Raw genomic sequence first — 26,398 nt, 5'->3', positions numbered from 1 at the left:
CATCCATCCACCTCGTCCGCCTCGCAAAGTAATGGAGACTAATCAACTGTCAGGATGAGCACACAACACACTACATCTCCCTGCTTCCTGTGGCACCCCTCATCCCCACAACAAACCTCCACCCAACCCCCACCCAGCACCACTTCAGCCGTAACTCTTGGGGCCAGAAATAACTGAGCTATGGCTATATATACCAGTCAGGCTCCTCCTCCACCTGGTGCATTTATTTCCCATTAAGTTACCTCAGCCTTGGTGACCTCCATTATATGTTTAACCCTAATCTCACTCTAATACCTTGCCTAAACCTATATTACCCCAGACTTTACTCCAGCAGGCTTTCTGTCTTCCGTAATAAAGGATAATCAGAGAGGGACAGGAGAATGGTGTGTTTATCAATCCATCCATCTTCTATACCTGCCTAATCCTATTCATGGACCTTGGGGGCTGAACTCTATCTGAGTTGTCAGCGAGTTAAAAGTGAGGTACAGCCTGTACAGGTCGTCAGTCAATCACACAGCTGACATAAAGACAAAAAGCACACTAAAGGCTTCCTTAAACTCAGGTGTTTTGGGCATAATACATGACTCCACATTTGAGATTTCATATTCGAGCACACCGACTCCCTACTTTTCTTGTGACAAATTCCTTCATTTCCCACAATCCTAATGCATACTAGCAGATAATGGCAGTCAAGCCAATGCTTGTAACTGGTTATGCCAACTCTCAACCTTATCAACTTGGTGTCGTATACAAAACGGTTCGATGTGAAATGTGAACGCTGGTTCTAGTGAAGAAGTTTACTGTCCGACACTGAGTACCATCTGAGTATCATCAGATAGTCTGAGTTCAAATGTTGCTACAGCTTTTGAATCTCAGAAATACGTCTTGTATTCAATAGTACCGAGGAGTTCTGGGTGTATTTTCAATTTGCAACTAAAATTATCCAAGAGTGGATTTCATTTCAGCAAGCAGTTTGCAGAAATATAACAGGAGCAGCATTTCTGCATGAAGACTGACAAAATGGTTAAACACCTTCTGAGTCTTGCATGTTCAAGACCATGCTTCAGCACTACCAGGTCAAATAGTGAGAAACAATAAAATATTAATTTAAATTGAAAATTCTGGAAAAACAACAAATCCATTAATTACAAATTATGCAGTAACCTTGCAATATTTTTGTTTTCAGACTATTTCCTGCATTCTTATCCTGCCTGGAGTTTCCATTTGGAGTTTTATGTTTGAATGAAACATCTAGGTAATTAGTTATTTTGCAAACATATTAATAGAAGGCATCTAATGTATTTTAACCATATTGCATTGTTTCTATTTGTGCCTTTTCTACTTATTTGCTATGCAAACTTTGCTAAAAGTGTTCTAAGCTTTTAAAAACATTTTGTATTTGAAGCCACGTTTGTTTGTTCTCTCTATTCACTTCTTTAGTTTGTCGCCACAATCAAATCTTTACATAATTTTGACCAAAAACAGTTGTTTTTCTTCTCCTGAAACAATTCAACCTTTCAAATAATTTAATCAAGCTTAATCCACAAAGTTGAGTGAATTCTTCACAGGAACCCATGAGTGCTCCTTTCCAAACAATACCAATTCTCCTTGTCAGAAAAAATGGCCACCTTCCATCTTAAAAACACCTCTGATGGGAGAGAGGAAGAAGCACATTAGACTCGACAGGCTCCTTTTCTTTGTAACTAGTTGGATACTTTTGTGAAGGGAGGTGTCACACGTTCATGTTCTACAAGGAAGCCTTCAGAATATCTTTAGCTGCTTTATAAAACCAACCACTAATCACAATTTTCTCAAGATGAAATTTCTGACCTTAAACAACACACCTTGCAAACAATTAGGTGATGTCCATTTAGTTCGTTTGCATCCCCTGCCATAGCAGGATAGACTCTGGAACGCATTATATACGGCCGCCAGCTGGAGGTTTGACACAAATTGGTCTGGAAAGTTCTATATCATTAGCACAAATCATGACTGACTAACTGTCAGGAGTGAAATTATAATAGATGCTGCCATACAGGCAACAAGCACTAATTAACACTCTGTCATTATGAGAAAATTGTGATGAAAATTATAGCCAGCATGCTCTTACTCCATGAGACACAGATCTCTTCTGTCCTTAATGTTTTTTTCTCCTGGGGATTTGGTGTAGTGGCATTTTCAGAGGTCAAATTAATCATACCGGATGTGGCATTAGTTGAATAAGTCCAAACACTGCATAAAGTGAAGATATTGCCCAGCAGAGTTACCATTCTCTCTCTGTTGCTCTATTGTGAAGTAACGTGAATCAGCACAACCCTCGAAAGAGCACCTACTCACATTTTTACCACCTGCCAGAGTAAAGTGACAGTAATGTATCTGCTTTATGAGGATGTAAGGATAACAGATCGATAACATTGGAAGCTCTGGAGAGTTCATTTTCTCTCTGTGGACATTAGGGGAAGACGTGGAAATTATCTGCAGGGAATCGATAAAAGTAAATTGTAGAGCTTACCGTCTTTGCCAATCAGGAAGTCCAGGTACCGGTATGTATAGGCCACGCCCACCTTGGTCTCCACTTGTGGTCTCTTGAGAGTGGAGTAAATCTTTCCCGGACTGTTCTCGTCTGACGCCGGTTTCATCTTTCGCAGTCCGCAGCCCATGGCTCCACAGTTTGTTAGTCCTATGCAGATGCAGCTGAACACAAGAACAAATAACAGAAGTTGTTCAACAAAGATCTGCATCAAACATTTATGTTTTTTTCCACATTTGGGAGTCCTCACAGCTCCATCTCACCCCATCCCTAAAATCTTTCTCTGTCACAACAACACTCAACATATCCACTTTCTTTATGTCTCTCTTTTTCCTCCCCAACATGTTTTGTATTGCATATCTATTGTTCATCCTCTATATGTCTTAGATTAATCTCTCCAACATTATCTCCAAGCGAACCAGAGATGACCCATTAGAAGTGTTTTGAGCATCTGAGCAGTCAGCAAGTGACTGTCAATTTTGATTACTTCTAACAAAAATCTAAAAGTTTTATCTTCACCTTCTCTCTTTTTTCAGTGCTGCCTCCAAACCATACATACCAAGCAAAAGTATTCACACTCTGAACATTTCCCCATTTTCTCACATTACAGTTTCAAATTTCAGTGTGTGTCTTTGGGATTTCATGTGGCAAACATTGCATAGTGTATAATTATGGTATTAATAGAAAAGGACATAGTGTGTTTGGAAAGGAATTTGTAAAATTTGTACTCAGTCACTCCAAATCAATAATTTGTAAACGTAGAAGTTAAGGTTTTTTCCCCCGTTGCTCTTTGCAAGTGAATTTGGATTTCCACAGATTATAAATTGGATTTAAGTCTGTACTTTGGGTTACCTATATTACAGCACACTAAAATGCTTTGATTTCATTGTAGCTCAGTATGTTTAGGATCATCGAACCACCAGAGGGTGAACCTCCGTCAGTCTTTTGCATTTTCTGACAAGTTTTCATCTCAAATTGCCATCCAATTAGTTCAGTCTGCCTTCCCATCAACTTTGACACACTTTCCTGTAATCCAATAAAAACAAAGCTTGCCAACGGCATAGCAGATATTTTGCCACCATGTTTCATCATGAAGGTAGTGCCGCTTGCCGTAAATTACGGAACAATAAATTGCGCTCTCTACCACAAAGTCCTGAAGGGGAATCTCCAGCCATCGATGTCTTAAACTTGGATTTTGCGAGAGGAACAGTGATCAAAAGTACACCAGCAAATCTACCTCTGAATGACTATGAAGGGGGGAAAAAAATTACAGTTTTGAAGTGGAAAAGTCTTCAAAATATTTCACATTTGTTCATCATTCCTTGTGTGTGGTTGAATTTAAAAAAAACTGTTAAAGAAAAATGCTAAAAATCCTCTGCCACTAAAGAAGATGCTTGACGTCAGCGGTAGCTTTTTCACAACACTGTAAACTGCATTGACAAAAGGCAACAGGCAGATATGATACAGCTGCAAAATTATTAATGGAGCCCTTTTCAAGATGATCATTCAATAAAATGATGGAGTTAGTTAAAGAAAAAGGCTATTCAACAACCTGAACATTTGAGGGTCAACAAAAACACATTTACACTATATCACAGAATCAGTTCAGTTCTACTGCTGGCAGTGATTTCTGGTAAAGAACAGGAAAATACATCTATTGGAAAAGGAATAAGAACACAGCACAAGAAGACTAAAACACAGCTCCATGTTAGAGGTGGGCAATATGGACTAAAGGCTGATAGAAATAATTTCTTGCCACGTTTTTAGGTAATTAATTGCTGTGTCTGAGTATTTATAGACCCACAAACACAAATACTTTCTAAAAACCACTCCTACTTGTAACACGCTTCATTAAGACACCAGTTACATTCTGAAATGCAAACAGTGACATTTAATTATATTTTCAAATTTATTGATGCTTTCACTTAAGCATTGGAGAAAATAGTCAGAATAACAATCCTGACAATACAGCCTGGCGATAGAGACAATTAAGCCAATTGATTTGCATGTTGGACTCCGGACCTCAAGAACCAGAGTTTAAAATCCTTCTGTTTGTAGTTCTGGATCTCTCAATTGCTGTGAAACTTGCAAAGGGCGGCAGATTTGAAGAATAGCTCAGCCCAGCAGCATCAGGAGAAGCGATGTCGGTAAAGAAGTGAAAAAGGGCAGTTGTACTTGAATAATAAACATGTAATTTCCACTGGAATCACTGTAGTGTTTCTCAACTGAAACGATGAAATCTAGGCTAAAAACCCACCTGTTTAGAATTGCATTTTAAAGGTAATCAATAAAAAATGAATCAACAATCTGATGTGTGACGATGCCACTTGACAAAATGTAATGTTTCGGTTCTTTATGATGCAAAGTACTTTGAAATGCTTTGTTGCTGAAAAGTGCTATATAAATAAAATTTGTTTGACATTTAGGAGCAAACAGATCTTTCAACTGCTGCTTTTTTAGTTTGTTTCAAGACAACAACCACTGTGAAAACTTCGGCAGACACAAAGACAATTAAAAAGTTCCACCTTCGAAGAGACATTAACGAAAAGAGAAACGCTTATTACTGGAGGTATGACTACGTTAAACTGATTTGTTCCAGGACATACACTTGTTGAATTACTGTTGATGGCTTGGGTAAATTGAGAAAGGGAGGGGTACTGAATCATGCATGCTTTTGCCACACTGTCCTATTGTCTGCGTCTGATTAACTCCAGACAGAATGGACGGACGAATGGCTGTAGTGCCCTCTGCTTCCACCTCAGCTGATGAGACACCCTCTCTGCTTCTTTATTATGTTCCCATCTAATTATGGAATGTTGCTGGGCCTCTGCAGGATCCAAGTCGGCTGTCGCTTTAGAGCCGACAGGACAGGAAGTAAAGAGGGGGGGGGTCGGGATGTAGGAAGAAGTGGGTGGCGAAAAAGGAAACGAACAGACGGGGGCTCTGTTAATGAGGTGAACAGCGAGAATGGAAAAGGTGAGAATCAATCAAGGGAGAGAGAGGAAATGCTGGGTGGCCGGGATGGAGACTGTTCATCTAAAAAGATGGGGGGAGGCGGAGGACGGGAGCGGGCAGCAGGTAATGCATGGCTAGCAGAGTCCAGAGAGAGAAAGAGCAAGCAATTAGAGTGCAGTGAATAGGAAAAGAGGTGATCAGCATATGACAAGAGAGCTGGGAGCAGCAAAAGGAGTGAGAGATGAAGCAAAAGATTCATTACAGTTGGAAATACCAAAGAAAGGCAATACCACCAAATTTATCCACTTGTTTACAAGTTCCAGAAATGGATTGAACACTGTTTGGTTTGTAATTAAAACCGGTAGACATGTATCCACCCCTATTCTCTGTGAGCAAAGCTGCAGCCGTGCTGAACAGTAGCTGTGCTTCCATTACAAATGTGAGCAAAACCTTTTTCAATATTCTTCTAATTTTGAAAAAAAAACTCAATTTCACAATTGTGGTGTTTCCACACTAAACAAGAAATGCAATTAAAATCTCCCTTAAATAAATTTGTTTATGTGATTAGTCGTTAAAAAAGCTGCATCGTCCTTCTTCTACCACTTCCTGTTGTCTTTTTCACCTTTTCTGCCAGTAGCAACATCTGGTTGTTGATCACAATTTGTGTGATGCAAAAACATTTTCTATTGTAGTTTTGGAAATACACTAAGTTTGATACAGGCAAAAATCAACTTCACCCAGGAGCAAGAAACCTGTGTTAAAATCTGTGTGGTGACGGCTTTGATATCTCGGAAGTGCTGCCAACTACATCAGTCAGAGAAAGCATTGGAGTGACCACCGTTTTCAAACACTGCCTTCCCTCTCCCACCTGCTGCTTGAGCTGATAGCCGATTTGCTAGAAGAGGGAAGAAAAGTATTCTTAACATTTCCTCTTAAAAGACCACCGGCTGTTTGGCAATGCTTCTAATCGAGAAAAAGTTAAAGAAAAAATGTTACTTGGTAAATCAAATGCCTACACCACACTTTCTCCCAAACAGTGTAGCAGACTGTGACTAGCTAAAATCTACCATTCAGACTTCCAATATTGAAAAGTACAGAAAAAGCAGATGACATATTCTGAGTGAGAAATATGTTTGCTTTGCGATAAGCATTTACACATTTTCCAAAACAATCCTTGTATCATTCAAATCCTTTAAATTACAAATTGGAGATAGTCGCAGAGTGACCAGAATTTGTTTCCACTCCTCCACCTGTTGCTTTGTGACCACAGCAAGAGGAATGAAGTGAAAAAGATTTCCTAAAAATCTTTTCCATTTAAAAAACAGATAGTCTGGTGGTTTTAAGTGTGTCTTGTTTAGGAGAAACATATAATCATGTCTTGGATACGAGAGGAATCCTGTTATCAATTACCACCAAAGCTACATGCTGTAAGCCAACTGGCTAAAGGAAGGGAAATTCTTTAAACATTTTTTAGTTGAAAGAAAGTTGGCTGTTTGGACATATTTCTAATATGGAAAAATCCCTATATTTATAGCAAATGAGTTCCACCAATCTCTCTTTCAGATCACTATTTTAGGAATATGTCAAGAACAGGCAGCGAGCGTTAGCATGCCTGCTAACAAAATAAATCAGCCTGCGCCAACCTGATCCACAGGCAGGTAACCATCTAATGTCGGCTCATCAGGCTTCCAACTTAGAGCAGAACTGCTCTGACCATATATTTTAAAAGTTTTAGGAAAATATTTTTCAGTACTAGGATTTCTTTTACAGTGTCTTAAGTAGCAAAGATGCATTTGTTTGAGATCAACTTGCAAATCTTGTTTAGCAACTCAGGAGACAAGAACAGTTTAGTATTTAGAGCAGAGTATAATTTAAAGGAGTTAAAATCATTATGCTGCGTTTCTATTGTACTCAGAACTGTAAATTTCCAAATTCCCAGTTGTAAAATTCAACTGGAATGCCCTCCAAAGTCAGATTTCCCACTAAGAAACTGGGAGTAACTCCATCTATCTCCAGTTTACGACTCGTAAGGTTGACTTTGCATTTCAACATGGCCGCTCCTTGCATAAACAGTAGTAAGATGTGGTGGAAACACGTTTATTTTAAAAGACATACACGTAGGAGTGCATTTAAAATCAATGTTACAAGTAGCGCCTGCTACTATAACCTGAACAAAGTAAAAATGGCGTTTGTTTATGGAAAGTAGAGCTTAAAATGATTTATAGAGGTTCTGCGAACAATGTTACCAAGTTAAAGTTCTGACTTCTTAACTAGAATGTTTTTACCTTGGATTTGATGTCCAAGAGTTACAACTTCCCAGGTAACTGGAAAGCAGCATTAAAAGCAATCATCTCTCTCCATCCCCCCATTATTCAGGATGCTGCCCTGCACAGAAAACCAAAAGAATCTCAAATTTCCAACTGTTGGATATCCTCTGTCGCCTGCAGAGACTTGTAAATAACTTTAGTCATTTCTGCCTCGGCCCTGGGGAGAGAGGGCAAAACAAGATTGGTGGGTGCGGCACTGTCATGCAGTCTGTGAGAGTCGGAGACGAAGCAGCCAGAACAATAGGATGGGGAGTAAGAGAGGTCAAGGAAGTGGTGTGAAAGGAAGGCAAAGTGAATGAGGAAAAAGTGGAAAGGAATGCTTCGAGACTGGTGAGGTGAAGGCGAACGGATGCAGTGTTATAGTTTAGCTCACAGAGGAAATCCAAAGTGTTTATGAGTTGTAGGAATTTACTTTCATAAACTTATTTTTGAAAAAACTTTTTTTAGAAAAAGTTATTGCGCTAGGATAAAATGGATTTTTAGCTGCAATGAAATTAGTGTGTTTTGTAAAACATGAATGGCAACACTTTCTTTGCATCATCTGAGTCATGTGATCAAAAACCAGATATTACTGCTGGTGGAAAAGAAAAAGACGATGACAGGAAGTGGTAGGAAGATGATGGCATGTATTTTTAATGACTTATCGTGTGGACAAACATATTCAAGTGGGACTTTAATTGCGTTTCTTATTTAATGAAAACACCACAATTACAAAATTTTGTTCTTACGACATTAGCGGAATATCAACAAAGTAATCAGAACCTGTTCTCCCTGCTTTCGTTCAGTGTTTCTGAAATCAGGTGAGCTGGGATTCAGGGATGCTTTACATGGACGACTGACATCAAATAAATGTGAAAGAGAAGCAGGAAGAGAGAGCCATTGATTTGGCTTTTGCTGAATTAGAAACGATCCGTGTGCCGTTTTGTTCTACCTTTTGTCTCCCAGTAATGGTATTTTCAGGTTTTATTCGATAAGAGGCTTTATCCGAGATCATAAGCCAGAGATTGAGTTGCTTTGTTGGGGCGGGGTGCACTTACCATTGGTCCTTTCAACCAAAACATCTCGAAGCCCTTTGAGTTGTGCTAAGTGGGATAGACAACATCAGCGCTGTTTTCTACATGCCAGTCAACAGCAGTTTATCAGTCTGAGGCCTGTCCAGCTTTCTGCTTTCACACTGATCAAATGGGTCACAGCCTCTGGGAATTTGCAAAAGTATTAAACTGAATTAATTGATTTACTTCTTTGAAGGGCTCCACTGACTCACTTTCAGATAAAACAGTTGATAGGAGTCAACTATTAAGAATTACCCGTCAGAAGATATAAAGCAGAGCAAATTAAAGCCAGCTATCAAACCAAAACTTCTTGTTACTGGACAAAACCTCTCAAACACACACTGACATCTAGTTTTTATCTTTGGAAAAATGTGTAAAGCCACAAAGGACCAATCCTAAAGAATCTGACTTTAGGATCTCTGGTACATGATTATATGCCAGAGATCAGCACAACTTTGAGAGGATTGAGAAACTAAGCATTCTCAATATCATAAGATGTTCACTGCGGCTGGAGTCAGAGATTCAAGAGCCACCAACACATAGAAATGTTTCCGAGATATGGGCCAGAACCTTCACATTCCTCGTAAGCCAATCCTGAACCACAGAGGGTCAGAAACATGTTTGCTCTGCTAAGAACAATAAAAAAGGACTGGATTGGTGCTCAGTGCTCTAAAGTCTTCATTGTAGATGGAAGTAATACTTGCATATCATCCAGTCAATATTTTTCCCTTCCACTCATTTTCCCCATCTTATTCTTAGTACTTTGTGGATATTCATTACCAGTGATTTCTTGTTGCTTACCTTTCTTGTGTAGGCTGTTAATGACTGCTAGGCAAATTTCAACTCATCACCTTTCCCAGGTATATCATAACAGACCTTTCTGTTTTAAAAAAAAAAAAATTTTAATGCTCTGAAAAATATTCAGTAAAATTGTTTTTTGGGATTTTCACTAGGTGTGCGCCATAATCATCAACATTTTTAGAAACAAGTGTTTGAAAGATATTATGTTGTGTTTTATTAATCAATAAAAGAGATCAGTATTACTGTTGGATTGAGTTATTGAAGAATTTAAAATATTTTATGATATTAAGTTTGTGTTTCTTGGTTTAAGCTGCATTGATAGAAACATGGTTGCTCATGTAAGTCCTGCAGTATTTGAGCAGGGAAACGTAAAACACAGCAACACATTTGAAGTTCCTCACACTGAGTCTCTGAAGCTAACAGAAGCACCAACCTGTGGCGATAAAAAGACACGTCAAAAAATCTTACAAGGCACTGCAGCAGCCAACTCCTCACTCTGCAGCGCTGTATGGTTCTGGATTCTGCAGTCCAGCAAAACATGTGAATTGCATCTACTAAAATAAATACATAAATAAAAAAACAATATTAGCTAAAATCTTAGCCACTGAGTTTTTGTGATGTAAATTTGATAGTTTATGTCTGTCCAGTAGATCCACCTGGAGCTAAAAAATGTGACAACAGTTTTAAAGGGCCTAATTATTTTGAAAATGTTTAGTTCTTCCTGGGTAATAAAAAAAAACAGTAGATCAATATATCCATGCAAAGAAACCCTTTTGTGCATCAGTTAAAACAGGTTGCAGTAACAATTTAAAACTATGTGCACACTAAACTATAGACTTGTAATGTACTTGAAAGAAACCTCATGCAGTTTTTTTAATGGTAATTTCTTTTACTTTGTTTTTAGATCTCTTAATAGACATTTCTTCTGTTACGATTAAGCTGCTGATGCCAGCAGCTTTATCTTAGTCTCGTCTCTCAAACATTTTATGCACAGAAGATTGAGCATGGTAAATGTTTCTCTATTTTTGTGATGAGTACAGCATCTTTCCTGCCACTGAAACAATAGCAGTTGTCTAATTAGATTACAAAATCCTTTTAAAGCTGCAGATTTTCACAGCAAGTCTTTATTTTTTTTTGATCTGTCACAATGAGAGGGAGTCTTTAGATTGTCATTTGATTCACTATTCATGCAGAAAAACTGGTTTATGGAGCTTTAAATTAGAGTTATTCTTATTAGAAAATCACACTTCAGCATGAAAGATGATCATACAAAGAGCCTATCAGGCTTCAGTGTTAGTGACAGCACTTAATGCTGCCTGACTGAGATCTCCCCCACATTACAGGACCACGTTACAGGGCTTTGATAGTTGTGTTGGACAGATCAAACCCAGCAGTTTGGCAAGCATCAGAATGGATTAATAGACAAAGACATTAATTGGGACACTTTTTCTCCTGTTCTTCTCCATGAAGTCTTGCTTTTAAGCCTGATTTCTCCAGCTTTCTTTCAAATACTTTATCTCCTCTGTCCTCTGGGCCGGTTTAAAATGTTTGATCTTTTTAATCTGACAAGAAAAGTCGCGCTCTGAGCTGATGTTGGTGGTGAATACTTAAGTGCAATCTGGGAAGTGCAGGTGAATAAATGTCCAAGACGGGGATCGTCAACATAATGGGATACAATGAAAATGCAGGAACAGTACAAGTTGGTTTGAAAACTTTAGGTGATCTATAATTGAAGAGCAACCCACACTTAGAATAAGTCAATTTTTCATCAGAGTACAATAACTTCAAACAGAAAATTTTAGAAAAAATCCAATCTTTTATTATAATAAATGTATTCACTGTGAATATTTACAGTACTTACAAAAATGTGTTTGTTTCTAAGAAAAATCTCATATATAAAGTTTTGAAAGCCCTGATCTCTATCAGGATACCCAAAATAAACTTAACAAAAAGTATCATTTCACTATATTCAACAGTATTTTGCCACATATTCATTTTTTTCACACTAAACCCAGATGGAGTATTTGTAGCTAAGCTGTTGCTCAGACAACGGATAAAAACAAGGGACAAGACAAGCGTTATATAGAGTACGGTATAATTGAAATAGAAAAACAGAAAGGAAAAAGCTTTGAGTGTTAGAAGACCTTGATAAATATGTAGCATTGAAGCTTTACTCATCTCAGTGGAACATCTAAAGTAGATAAGTGGGACACGCGCTCTGCACATTTTTGGTTTACTTTCTGCTGCTCGTGGTGAATGAGGGGAAAATCCCATCTCTAATGTTCAGATAATTGTAGGTGTAGAAAACTGGCCATTCATGTGTGTTCTGTCATTTTAACATTTGACAGTATACCTTATCATCCTGCAACACCGTTATCTCTGTACTAGATCAGAACTAAGCAGGTTTAATTGACGTCAGCCACATAAACTGTGTCATTTAACACGTTGTGTTTTTTGTCTTATATAGATTTAACCAGGAAAGTGTCAGAAAAAAATGCTCCATTGGCAAACATGTTTAATTTGGGATATTACAAGGATATTTACTCTGAAAAATCTGAAAATAATAATATTTTGTCAATTTTCCAAGCAGTGGAGCTACATGTGAATGAACTCGCACACCCCTGATGTTGAATCTGGAAATCCCCGTCTTCCTTTCTTCATTCCTTTCAACATTTACATGAGTTACATTATGTGACTGTTGTGAACCTTTTTGCAGACTCAGCAGATCAGAAACAGGCTTTTCCTCCACTTCACTGATTTTGAATGTAAAGCAATGGTCCCACCGCTTCCTGTGGGAATATTTGCATGTTTCTTTTTCCCTACTGTATGGAAAAGTCAGAATTACCATTAAAAGATATACATTTTTACTTTTTAACTTTATTATTTATAGGACTGAATCATTTGTAGAAGCAAATCTGAGATCAAGAATCCATAAATGTAGGTCATTATCTTTACTAACAGAGTGTTTCCTCTACAGTATTTTCTTTATTCGTTTTATTGGTTTTGAGAAGTTTTTTCACAATGTATCTGAGCTTACGCCACATTTATTTATTTATTTTTTGCTTCTTTTTACTCTAGTTTTTGTTCTTAAAAGTATACTGTGCAGTGTATGCTTAAAAACTAGCAAATATATCAGAGAAGAGAATAAAAATCATCAATCCAACCAACTTGTACCAAATGTGCAATAATAATCACAAAATTAGCTCATTGAATGTTATTCAACGACTGAACTGGATTTAACCGAGTTGGTCACAAGGAACAAATCTTGAACTTTTCTTCAACGTCTCATATGAAACAAAAGATAAATATGTGGAAAAGCAACTCATTCACACTGTTGAGTATGAAGGAGGTTCTGTTTATTTCCCTGCTAAGGATCTGGGAAGCTTGTAAAAAAGGGAAACCAAAACTGTGTGGATGAACTCTACAATAAACCTGACTTTATTGAATCTTTGATCAATGATCCAAACTGCATGACCAAGCCAACAGAGAAATGCTTTTTTACACTCAAATTCAATGTTATCCCAATGCCTTCATAGTCCTAAAATAATTTATTTGAGCTGAGAGAAAGAAAATGACTCCATGCCCCGGACTGAACAGTGCAAGAAGATTATGCAAAAAGAAATAGTCAAAGATTCCTCTTTTCTGAGCCCCAAACTTGTTAAATGTTAAAGCAGACAACTTAGTCCTCTCAAAATGACAACATGGAGAAAAAGGATTTTGTAATGTGGGGTTTCACCCCTGAGTAAATTAATAAGAGCAACATTTTCTGTAGTAAAACGCACTTATCTTTAAGCCTTTTACTCATCCAGGCCGGCCAGTAAATGTATAAAACAGAAAGGAATGGGAACTAATTGTATTTTCTGACAAGATCGGGGGAGAACGTGTCTAAAGATCCGTTCTCATGCTCTGAGTTTAGAAGCTTTTCTTTGAGGTAATAGGTCAAAGTTAAATGACTATAATAACAAAACACACTAGGTTGTACTTTGTCAGAGTGGACTAAAAGATTACAAAAAATCTGGTTTGAAGTAACAAACACAGAAATGAAAATAAGGACTTTCATTCAAAGTTGAAGAAAGCATCACATTCGAACCTAAAAATCCCTGAAAAGATGGCCATGGTTGCCAAATGTTAGTGCAACTCTTTGAGCTAATTTTGTTTTAAGTGACCAAGGGCGATTCATATTTTAAAAAGGACGGATTTAACATATAAATACAAGGAGGTTGGAAGAAGGTAAGTGGAGTCAAGGCGAATGCAAATAAACATTAGAGGCTGTCAGAGGATTCTCGGCTGTTTCAAGGCTTCCAGTGTCTCCAAAGAGTGCAACAGCCTTGGCCCACCTTCATCTCCTCTCAGTTTCAAGGCCCGGTCCATTCTCGCACACAAATGCCCACACACACACTCACTCCCATCCAGGGAGATATTGCCATGGGAACAAACCCCTCTACAACCATCCTCGTCTCTGGAGAAGAATAGCACCAATCTTCTGCAACCTTTCCCGCTTTCATTGTTGGATTTTTTTCCCTCCTTTTATTCCTGGTCCCTGCAAGGTTTCCATCACTCATCGCCTGGAAAAAATCCTTGTTTCCATGCAGTAACCAAACATTCATGTCCCTCATACTGTAAATGATCACTTTTTTGAACATTTCTGAAATATGAAAAAACATTTAGCTTGATTTTAGCCAACAAAGAATAAATTCAAAGCAATAAAGTCGCAATAATATCGGACAAAAACAGGAAATTGTGTGGTTTCTCCCGTCTTTCCTATTTTCTCTATAACACAAAGGGTTTATAAGAGATTTCCCATGAGTGATTCTTTGCTTTCTTTGAAATTGCTCTGGGCAGGTCATTTTTTATTAACGCTAGCTCCGGCTCAGTTCTTGGATTTTTATGCACCCTATTGACATGTCCATGTTGGACATTACCCAATCAATAGTGCTGCAATTTTCCTGGCCACCCATTACAACACAAGTCGCTTTGACTGGAAGAAATATCTGGGGAGCTCAGCTTTTATTTCTTTAGTCTGAGACAAAGCTACGCCTCTGCTTCAATATTGACTCTTATTTTTATTTTTTTATATGATTGTACATATAATCTCAATGTCTTAGCATTGGTTAGGAGTAAAATGTCAGTTTCAAATAACATAATATTTATAAAACTGAGATGAGTGAAGAAAAGTGTACCGTTTGGCTCAAAATTATTCATACCACTGGCAGATTTAGATGTTTAATATTGAACATTCAATAGAATAAATGAAATAAAGCAAAGCAGAATAAAATTATTTAAAAAAATTTTACTGGTTTTACTAATAATAGTATATCAAACAATCCCTTACATACCTAAATAATAGAAAGACAAGCCATTATTGGCATTACATAAAAGAAACCTTCTTCTAACCCACACTAAATTTGTATGTTTGTGAAAAAAATCTTAAAAAATTAAATGAAACATGAAATCAAATCAAAATAAATACATAAAACCATGAATAAAAAAAGATAAATAAGAAATAAAAACAAAACAGCTTATATTAGTGTCAGTCTCCATACACTGAATGCAATAGAGAGCACAATATGGTTTACATGAGTCAATGATTACCTTAATCAAATTTCACACGGCACAGAGGGATTCACAGTGCCCAGATCAGATAGCAAACAGAAAGTGATTAAAGTAGCTGTTTGCTAAAAGACTAGAGCGAAAGAAAGTCAACATGCTGTCAGAAAATAAACGATGCGGCGGCTCGCTGAAGAAAATACATTCAGAACCCAAATAAGAAACCTGGCAGCAGCTGAATTTAACAGATATGCAAATTCACCGCCTTGCAAAAGTATTTAACTATATCACAATTTGTCGTGTTACAAGAACAAACTCCAATGGACGAAACCTGGCAGCAGGACGGAAGACAACATTCGTCAAAGGATGACAGGAGACAGAAGATATGCTGAGGGAAGCTGACTGTTGCGATGGAGACCAGGTGAGAGTGATTACTGACTGAATAAAGCTGTGACAGGACTCTGGGGATAATGGGTGTGTCCCATCAGGAGCTGAATTCATCGAAGAATCGGGTCTGAGTTGACCGGGGTTGTTTTGCCAACAGTGTAGACTGGAAGTGACAACAATGAAAATAAAAAAAAAAACAAAAGCTGGTAAAAATGGAGCTCAAAATCTTACTGAGTTTCTATATGACTCATTTAATCCTTTTGAATGAATGTAATACGAAATTGTATTTGTATTTATACCTTTTCTTTTTTTTTTTTTACAAAAAAAATACATCAAAGGAGATTTATTTTATGTTTTAAATGTGAATTTTGAACATTTTCATCCTTTCATTTGGGTTTCAACCGCTCCTAAGACTGCTTTAAAATAAGTTCAAAGTTTTTGGTGTCACAATCAATGGGCTCTGCGCCGTTACCTAGCAACCATAGCCAAACCCAGCCCCATCACCTAGCAACCCAAGAAGAACTTTACAAGTTACATTCCACATAAAAATGGTTGAATCTGCAAATAGTGAACAACAAATATTCAGAATTAAGACAAAAGGTGACAAAAAACTAAAGGACTAAATGTATAAAAACAGGACACTGAAGCAAAGATCCAAAATCAAAACTACGTCCTTAAATCCCTTTCAAAGCATTTTACAAATACCATTCTGATAAATGTTGTAAATAAAATCCAGCACGACCTGTTTCTAATTTGTTCTCAGAGGAAATACATCTGTTTGTTTCAGAACATGACTGAACAAGCAAGTTGTGGAGACCCTTACTTTACAAAACAACAGAAATATATCCTGTATCATGAGGAAACAGGAAGCGTATGACTGCAAGACTACAAACCAATCAAGACAGTCAGGGAAGCTGTTAAGAGTTTTTAGGAAGATGGATTCAGTTAAATCTACACACATTTGTTGCTTTGTCTTGATCTTAATCCCAACAAAATACACCAAAATCTGTCGTTGTAGCTTGACAAAATTTGAAAATGTCCTGGTGAGCTGAATGATTTTTAGAAGGCACTGCATGCTGGGCTTATAACAAAATGGATAGATGAGTGGGATTTAGCTGTTAGATTTAATAGTCACTGTTTAATATGGGTGATAATATAAAATTATTAATAAAGGTCAGAAATCTTCCTTCATAAATGTTACAGTCATCAATAAAGGTTAAAATTATGAATGAAAATGTCTGCCAAATAAGGTATCTGGATTAGCTAATCATTACAAAACACCTCCTCTAACATTAGAAGAAGCTCATTAGCTGCTGCAGTCGTCTTTCTTATTCTCGTCAATGTGAGTAATGATTATCAAGATGACATTTACGAGCTAGAATTAGGTTTAAAGGAAATATAAAGAGGTAGGGACTCAGTCAGTTCTGTGCACCTCCAATAATATGAAGCTCAGGCATTTATACTAGTTAAAGTGACACCTATTAAATTTACATAAAAAAAAAAAAAAAAATCAAATAATTTTATAACGTAGCATTGCGTTCAATCTGACAGAACGGGTATAAATGTTTAGAAAAGAAAAATACTGATCGTAATTTAAAACCTGCAAATCACCTTCATTTGGCAAAAATATAACTATCATATAATTTCCTTCCCTTCCCAAGTGGAGCCATATGTTCCCTTCCAGTTTGGGCTATTAAATGTCTACATTAGTCCTCGTTTGAACTTTCTGCCTTGACTAATGGCTCCCATTTTGGTTTGACATCGTACCAGAGTAGAAACCACAACCACTTCCCCGTTCACAGCAGCCGTGCTCCAGTGGGGCATGTACATACTGTCTGGGTTTACATTTATGCTACATTAGTGTTTTTTGTATAGGTATCATAAAACTGGATAGGTTTAATTTCTTGTTTGTCTTGCAAGTAGGTTGTGTTGATGGCTCTGTCTGAATGTGTTAGAGGGAGGACGACATTTCTTCCTATTTTTATAGCTTCAGATTCCTGGATGATGAGTTAGATTTGATTTTAAGGTTTAGATTAAAGAGTTCGAGATAGTAAAGGTAGACTTCAAGTGACCTCAGGAATTAAAATATGACTAACCCCCATATCAACTATTTTTGCTAATAATTCTCTAAATAGGTTGTTTAGGGTTATATGTTTTTTTTACCATGCAAATTTTGACAATTTTGTGTAAATGTGTTTAGTTCCCCATTATTTTATCTAAAATCATCTCAGTGCTGGCCTCCTTTGGTCTAACAGTTGAATTATTCTATTTGTTTAAAGTGGTGCAGCTTTGTATCACACAGAACTGCGTTCGGGTATTAAACCTTCTCACTCAGACACACACCTCCACCCAATGGTGAGCCAGGAGTTGGAGTAGTTGGACGATGCATGGCCACATGGAGGTTTGATCAATGCTGTTACTCAGCTTTACAAATGTGTGATGTATTTCCAATGTGCCACATTCGGCCATGATTCTCAGCATTTCTTGGCTGCGCCCACTTTACTGGATTTTTTTCTAAATTTGCCAGGGGTATGGTTTAGTTACACTTTTGAACATTTAGTATAATGTAAAGTGGCTGGGATTAAAGTTGGCCCCCATTTGTAACTTGCCAAAGAACTGCAGATGTGAAGTAGCTTTTGCTAAATGGTAACATTTATGTTTGTGTTGAACATTGTGCAGTTTTAAATAAAGTTAATTACCAATCGGTCAGAGTCAATGGATCTGGACTACATCCTTATGATGTGGTGGGTGATGAGTCTTTGATGGAAGAGGTTTAGGACCACTAATAAAGGAAAAAAAAAAAAAACTAGTCTATCTGTATTCTCAGTCGTGGCATTCAATCATGGCTGAAAGTTTTAGATCCAGCATAAGAGATCAGAGGAGGCATTTTGTCATCTGTGGAGGGTTGGAGCAGATCCGCTGAGTCAGATGGTTATGGCGTCTGGTCAGGAAGTCTTCTGGGTGATCCCGCGTTTTGAGACAGAGGAGTCAGAGACAGAAATCTCCTAGTTTCCCCTCCTGGACTTTTTGCACCAAAGACCTGACATGACTCATGTTTGATCTTTGGTGTAACAAGTCCAGATGGTGCTAAAGATCTTAATTAGATGATCTACCAACTAGTGAATGCCAAAGGAATGAGAATAAGTTTGTTTGGGGGGGGGATGAAGCAATAACATTCTGAGAGGTTTTGTTTTAATTTAAGTGAGCTAAACTTTGACTAAGATGCTATGAAGCACATGATAGCCTTATGCAATACCTTTTGGAGTATTACTAAAGTGAAACTTCTAATAATGAAATTAAACATACAACGTATAACACGGTCAAGGAAACAGGTTTTGTTTTCAACAAAGCTCAGAAAAGAAATGCAGAACGTTTTAGGAAACACTGATTGATCCTTTCAGAAAGAACATACTTTATTTTATTCCATTATAATCAAATGTTTTTAATTTAGGCTTATAAATAGGGTTCATGTCAATAAGGTCAGATAAAAATAAATTTATGCCATTACTATTTCCTACTTTGTCTCTTGTGTTTCTGGTATAATCTACACAAAAAAAACCCTGAATGATGAAATATCAGCTGTATTACTCATATGAAGTGTGTGTGTGTGGGGGGGGGGGGGGGGCGAGAGAGTGTGTGTGTGTGTCTAAGAGAAAACTCCTGACCCTCCTGCGCTGTCGAGTTATCGCCGGCTGGTCCTCTACATCTCACCAGCTGGAACCAATTAACAGGAGTTCACTGAGACTGAGCTATCTCACTCACTTTCACCCCCAAACACACAGTCATTTTTCTTGTTCACTCCACCCCTGGCTCTTCCTCTCTACCCCCCCACCCTCAACCTTCCTGGACTCCTCCTTCAACCTGCGCAAGTTGTTTTCCCTTTAAACGTCCAGCTGCATGCTCACTCGAATGAACGTCTGACTCAGAGAACATGGAGCAGCCAGGCAAACATTCACAGGGAAAAAAGGACAAACCAGCAAGGATTTAGACTTATTAGACTTAGACTTATTGTCAGTGCACAAAGACACAACAGTGAAATTGCCAATGAAATGTCAAAAGTTAGCTTATAGCATAACTTTTTCTAAGGGATTTAACAATGAAAGTTGCAGCCAGGTGATAAACTGCACTTTATTGCAGATGTGGACAAGTCAAATCCAATCACCTTAAAGAAGCAACTGTTGCTGCCCATCAATCTGAGAAGGGTTGAGGTGCCACTGAAGGATCTGAAATCCTTCATTCAACAGCAGGGCTTCTCTACTTGTGGCTCCTTAGATCTACAACTGATTTTAAAAACTTATCAAAAATGATGAGGCATGCTTTTTTTTTTAAAAAAAAAAAAGGAGGAAATAAGAAAGTTCTGTTTTAACATTTCTTCTGTCAACCTTAATGCATTTTTGCATTGCACATTTTGCTTACCACCGTCCTACAGATTATTTGTCATTCATAATTGTGAAATATTTAAGGCAGCTGCCAGTCTTCCAAGGAGTAGATGTCTCAGCAAAATGAGGCCAAGATCAGATTAGGCAACACCCTGAAAAAACTAACAGCTCCAAAACAGAGTCAGATAAAATAACATGCTAATCAACTCCTTAATTAGCCTGTTAACGGTAAAACTATTCAGAGGATTAATGCTAAGTTTGGAGAGGTCAACAGAAGACAGCTACTTCCCTCCAAAAAGCTTACAAAAACATAACCAGTGCACCCCAACAACCCGTCAGACATCTGGAACAGCAACCTTTGGATATACGAGAACAAAATAAAAAGTATTTGGTCACAAGGTATGCAAGTAAATATGTTTGGGGGGGGGAATCAGCATATTCACGCATATACGTTATACGAACTGCAAAGCACAATGGTGATGATGATCTGTGCTTGTTCTGCAGCCACAGTGTTTATTTACCCAGCCATAAACTCCTCCATATACCAAAAATGTGCAGAAGCCATCTGTCTAACAGCTGAAGCTAAATCCAAACTGGGTCATTAGCAGGACAATGGTCCCAAACACAGCAGAAAACCTACAACAGAATTCCTACAGGAGAAAACAGACAAGATGTCGCAATCAACCAAAGTCCAGATTTGGATCTGATTGAACTCCTGAAGTTGAACCAAAAAAAAGATGAGGAAACAAATGTCAGCAGACCTCTGTGTGATGAAGAGTATGCCAGGCGCTTCTATAAGCAGGCTGCATTTAATTTGTCTTTATGATTGCACAGTACAACAGTTCAGAAGTCAACTTGTGATTCTTCTCACGAGTGACAGCAACCATATCTGGGTTTAATCTGTGGCCAGTCTCACACTTCTAATCAACCCGATCTATTTATATTCAGGATGACTGTTTTTGCATGTTGCTCTGAGACAATCAAACATGTTGCATGCGGTGGCTGTGGATTTAAAGCTGTGTGTCGGACACACTCAAGGATTGTGGTGTGAATCAGCTCCCTGTTGCACAGTAAACACTTACAACCATGTGGTTTAAGTTTACAGTGGCTGCTATCCAGAGGATCAGGCGGGAGTGCAGAGAGCAAAACATCTGTTTAGAGACACACATGCTGAACCGCTGAAACAAGAAGCAAACTTACCTGTTTCACAATCTGGTTGAGAAGTTCACTGCTTGGAGACAAATCCAGAGCTCCCGTCAGAATATCTCATTCTACTTTAGAAGTGTGAAAGACAAGAACACCGTTTCAGATCTTGTCCAACAAGCTGACTGAGATTGCGGAGGAGCGGGCTCTCTGAAGGGAAAACACAATCCTCCGTCTGAGAAACAAGCAGAAACAACAGCTCCAGCGGTTGGCTTCGTTTTCCCCCCTCTTCAGCACCTAACGGAGCTCAAACACACTTGTACAGGCAGTGCGTTTAGGTCATGCTCAAAGTATGTTGTGCAAGCTCAGGGAAACCACATCCTGTCACATATTTACCTCCCTCTTGTCTCTCTCTCTCCCTCTCTGTAGCCTATCTCTCTGTGGTGTTCTACCTCTTTTTCCTGTGCACTCGTCTCTCTCTGCCCTGTGATTGTCTGAAGCAAACTGAGCGCTCTGACCCGGCGTCTGCTCTGAGCAGCCTCTCTCTGCGTCTGTCTCTCCGGCAGCCGCTCTGGTTCCACACGACTGACTGAAGAATCCATCTGAGGAGAGGGAAGGGGAAGGAGGAGGGGGATGACAGGGAGGCTGGCAGGAGGAGGAGGAAAGGCAGGGGGGCTTTTTGTGGGAAATACCAGAGTCAGAGGAAGGGAAGAACAGCGGGGAGGTTGGCCAGTGTTGTTTCGGGAGTGAAGGACTTAAGAAAAGGTGGGCAGATCAATAATTTGTTAGGGAGAAAGATGTGAAGTCGATAAATGGTGTGGCTGAAGACTTTCATGTTGCACTGAAATCTATTTTATTCTGTTTTTGTCTTTGTCACGCTTAACATTTCTCTGATCAAACAAATTTTAATATAATAATACTACCTACAAGTTTCAGTTTCAAGTTCAAGCAATCATTAAATTTTTATTTTAAACAAAAGCAGCTTCCTGAATTATTGTGCTCCTGTGAGGAAAAAGTAATTACCCCCTGAAAATAATCACTGCCTGTGCGACCACTGGTGACAACAACAGTTATGTTTGTGATAACTAGCAGAGAGTCTTTTACATTACTCTGGATGAATTTTGGCTCACTATTCTTTGTAGAATTGCTTTAATTCACCCAGAGTGTCTGGTTTTAAGCGTGATCATTCTCTTTAACGTCATACCACTGTGTCTAAATTGATGGCCTAGTCAAAGACTGGCTTTTGAGTTCCAATTAGATGTTTCTATGGGTCCTTTGTGGTCTTCTAGAATAATAAAAATATTTTCAGATGACCAATCATTAATCTGAATATTCTGCGATCTTTACCACTCTGGGTTAATGGCCTCCTCTGTGGTTTGCTGAGATTTAAAACCTCAGAAACAACTTAAACCCCTCTCAAGATGTATATCTAATTTTTAATCTCTATTCTGGAGCATTATGTGTTTTGCTTTTTGAGATCTTTTAGTCTACTTTATGTTGGCGATTAGGTTCTATTTAAGAGATTGTTATTTTTGAAGACCAGTCACATGGCCAGTCTTTACATAGGCAGACCATGTAAAGACTGGGTTGGACTGAAGTTATTTTTTGGCATAGTAAATTAAACCATTTGAAATCTGCAATTTGTATTCTAGTTTGATATTGAAATTCTTTGGGTTTTTGTTGATGTGAAATATCTTAATGGGGTACAAAAAAGCAAAACTCGGATGAAATCAGTAAGGGGACTGGTCTTCTTCTTATATTGTCTCAGTAGTGGCCATGCCTATTCAGTTTATGAAATACAGTAAAAATGACCAAGCATTTGGAAACACAATGAGTTTCTAAACAACAACAGTGGGCATTTGAGCGATAGAAGAAAACTGAATTTTCTTCCTCCATAGATGAGACATGTTGTGGCAGCACAAGGAAGCAGGGAGGTCATAATGTTATGCCTCACCAGTGAGTTAAAGCATGAAACAGTACCAGCTTTAGTTTGGTACTGTTACAGCAGTAGTGTTCACTTTAGTGAAAAAGACACATCTGTATTGTATGTGAAAGGATTTCAACTCTGCAACTTCAGTTAATCGTCCAGGTTTCAGGTTTACACCCTGATAGACCCATCAAGGTATGGAAACATTGCCTAAAATCATTTGGATGCAAACAGCGTGAAAAGTTCATTCAGGGTTCAGTGAAGCTTAAAGCACAAAGGCGAACAAAGAAATGAATACATCAAATAGGCTGACAGATGTTGTTGTGCATCCACATGTTTCTTCAGATTTAAAGGAGGTGCTAACAGGCCAATTAACACCAGAATGTGTTTCTGCTGCCCCCTAATGGACCAAAACACGGACTGCGGGTTCCAAGTTCAATGCAAATGGACTCAAATACCAGCAGGATAATAATGAGGAATCAGCAGGGGAGGTCTGATGATGTTTTCCTTCATATCTGATGAACACAAAGAGATTACCTGTGACAAAAAACAGGTTGGATCCAGCTAAAAGAACCTAAAATTAAAATGTAATTCTTGAAATTTTATCTAATTTTTTTCTTTTTGAAGTTTTTCTTTCGTAACACGGCTATTAAATTTGTAAACCTGGAATATTTCCACTCCAAGAACTGTAAGATTTTTCACCCAAAATTAGGAAAACTGTTTGTTTCCTGCCTGATGTTTTACGTAATGTGAAAAAAATAATATCCATGTCACAGACAAGCTAAAGCCAAATGAACAAAACCCATAAAGAACATATTTTATATTCATGTTGTTTACTTGGTGATACAGATTCTGTCATTACTACAATATTAATGAATTAATTTAAATAACTTAAGAAAATATTAAATAAAGAAAGAAAGTGCTCGTGTTCATCTGCCTGCCAGAGATTTCAGAATATTTGGAGATTTTGGAAAATTTTCTGTTTAAAAAGATTTTTTTTTTTTTTACCTTGCTACTATTAAATATTTATTCAGCCAGATAAAAGACCAATCAAGTGTGTCAAAGTGAACGAGACGAATAGACAACAAAAACTAACTTTAAAAATAAAGCACAAAAAAATTATTACAGTGACAATTTAAAAGAGTAAAAATGTATGATGTAAAACTCTGAAAAAATTCCGTTGTGGGATTCTTAATATTTATTAAAGTCATTTTTGACTTTCAGTTCAAATTGTAGGATAAAAGAGGGAGATTAGAGATTTTCTCTATTTCCATTTGAAGCAGAGAAATGGATAAATACAAAATGTCTTTCAACTGTAAGGCAAGATGACATTCAGAAAAATTAATTAATAAATAAGAACCAAGCCAATAATAGCATTGTAAATAAGAGTTATCCAGGGTGTGGATGTCACCTTTTATTTAGCATTCAGTTCAGTGGTCAGGCAGCTACAACCAGTGATGAATCCCAGAGCAACCAAGGACTGTAAGCATCTGGTTGAAGCAAAAACAGACAAAAATAACAACAAAAAGTCATACTGGCCTGACATACCTTTCAATACTGGTTGCAAAGGACTAATATAACTTATACAAAACATTCAATTTTTTTAAAGGTTCTATTGGCCTTTATTTGATAGTTAATTGACAGGGAAGTGGGTGATGAGAGAAGGGGGAAGACAGGCCAGGAATTGAACCTGTGACGGCCGTGTCGAGGACCAAGGTCTCCTTATGTGGGTCGTGCTTAACCCCTGCGCCACCACAGCACATCCCACATTCAGTTTTTTTTAGCTACATTTACATTTATGCAGAAATCTTTGAGGGCAACCTGAATACTTTACTGAATGTAGAAGAAAGTCTAAATTTGGCATTTGGATTCAGTTTTAAATTATAACAGGCTACTGTATACTGATCATGGTTTTGTAATGAGGGACTAATGTAATGTAAGTTTTATCAGGATTTCAATGTTGCACTTTCATCAAAGAGCTTCATTTCTAGATTTTAAATTAAAATTTTATCTTGATGGTACTTTGTCCATTTGATCTGCAGCTTATTTTCAGTTTTAAAAACCAACCGAGTGAAAAGAGTTTCATTTTTATCTAAAGTGCATTTCCTTGGATTCCCACATGAATTAAATCTTGATTATTCATGGAGGCCTCCAAACGGAGTTCTTTCAAAATAGAAACACTGAAGAGCACTGGAAACTTTAACTCAACAATATTTAGAAGGTTATGGATGAATACTGTAGCTTAGAAAGCAGAGTACAGTAAAATAACCTGGTGAAACTGGAAAATAGGATATGTCTCATTAAAGCTAAATTATAATATGAGAGGTACATTTTGTCCTTTTGTGGCCAAAAGCTAGTAGAGATTTTCCTTCTTTGTAGCTAAATTTGTCCTTCTTGTACCGTAGTTGTTTTGGTAATTAAATTTTTACTATCACAATAAATAGACATTTGAAACAGCTTTTCATCAACAAAATTTTAATGTCAAAGATGACCGTGGTTAATAAGAATGCAGTTTCCTTTCTTCACCCAAACCTTTGCTTTTCTTCTCTGTCCTTGGTAACATCATCTCCTCCAATTTGTTGCCTGAATCAGCTGTAGCTTGTTGTCTTTAGGTTATTAAAGTAATAATAAAATAAAATGTGCAATAATTTCCTCCTTCAGTTCTGTCTAACTTGATCTGCTTTCAGAATGAGTCGTTTTAAGCTCTCTTGTCACATTAAATCCAAATAAGATGATGCAGGCCACGCCCGTAACTGAACCTTTGCACTCCCATTGCTGCTAACTGATGCCCAATATACAACCATAAATCTTTGAAAAACAGAATTAGAGCCTCCTGCACAAACAAACAGAAACACAGTAAGTGGTTTCTGAATGGTAAGTTAACAACAAAACACTTGTCTTTTCAGCAGCCATTGTACAGTGCATAATAAAACCAGCTGACCGATCTCAGCCTGGGTTGCTAGGTAACAGGCTGGACTTTGCTAGGCGAGGCGCAGTGCCTGCTGATTTGGGACGTTACATTTTAGAGGTGTTTGAAACAGCTCATTTTCCAGACACCAAAACATACTAACTTTTTACCAAAAACCTGCTGGGTTGTTTTTTGCAACCGTTGGTCTATTTTAAGAAGCAGCAGAAACCCAAAAGGAAGTACAAAAACATGCAAAATCTGAATTTTCCATAATATGTCCTCTTTAGGCAGACAAAAAAAAAAAACAAAGAAAGAAAAAAGCAGCAAAATGAACTCACCCTTTTATTTTTATTCAGATTTTAGTCAGTGATAATAAATTATAGCCACATATTCTTTTGTTACGCAAGCAAGTGAAAAAGGAAAGCCCAAAAGTACTTGCTTT

General features: G+C 37.7%; 1 protein-coding gene across 4 annotated transcripts in view; it reads right to left on the bottom strand.

The window, feature by feature from the left end:
• LOC122830627 (raftlin-like) overlaps positions 1–26,398 on the bottom strand; it is a 192,332-nt gene that overhangs the window by 112,090 nt on the left and 53,844 nt on the right. For 2 of the 4 annotated variants that reach the window (XM_044116134.1, XM_044116135.1), the window contains exons 1-2: positions 7,771–7,832; positions 2,513–2,694 (exon numbers count right to left, since the gene is read on the bottom strand). In XM_044116134.1, coding sequence (XP_043972069.1) covers positions 2,513–2,694; positions 7,771–7,823 — 235 coding nt within the window. In that variant the 5' untranslated portion in view covers positions 7,824–7,832. Of the gene's footprint in view, positions 1–2,512; positions 2,695–7,770; positions 7,833–21,178; positions 21,694–26,398 lie in introns of those variants that run through there. The other 2 variants (XM_044116137.1, XM_044116136.1) reach the window with 2 other exon arrangements.

This window comes from Gambusia affinis, linkage group LG05 (assembly GCF_019740435.1).
Source record: "Gambusia affinis linkage group LG05, SWU_Gaff_1.0, whole genome shotgun sequence".
Classification (NCBI taxonomy): domain Eukaryota; kingdom Metazoa; phylum Chordata; class Actinopteri; order Cyprinodontiformes; family Poeciliidae; genus Gambusia; species Gambusia affinis.
This window is presented reverse-complemented; position numbering and strand designations above follow the sequence as displayed.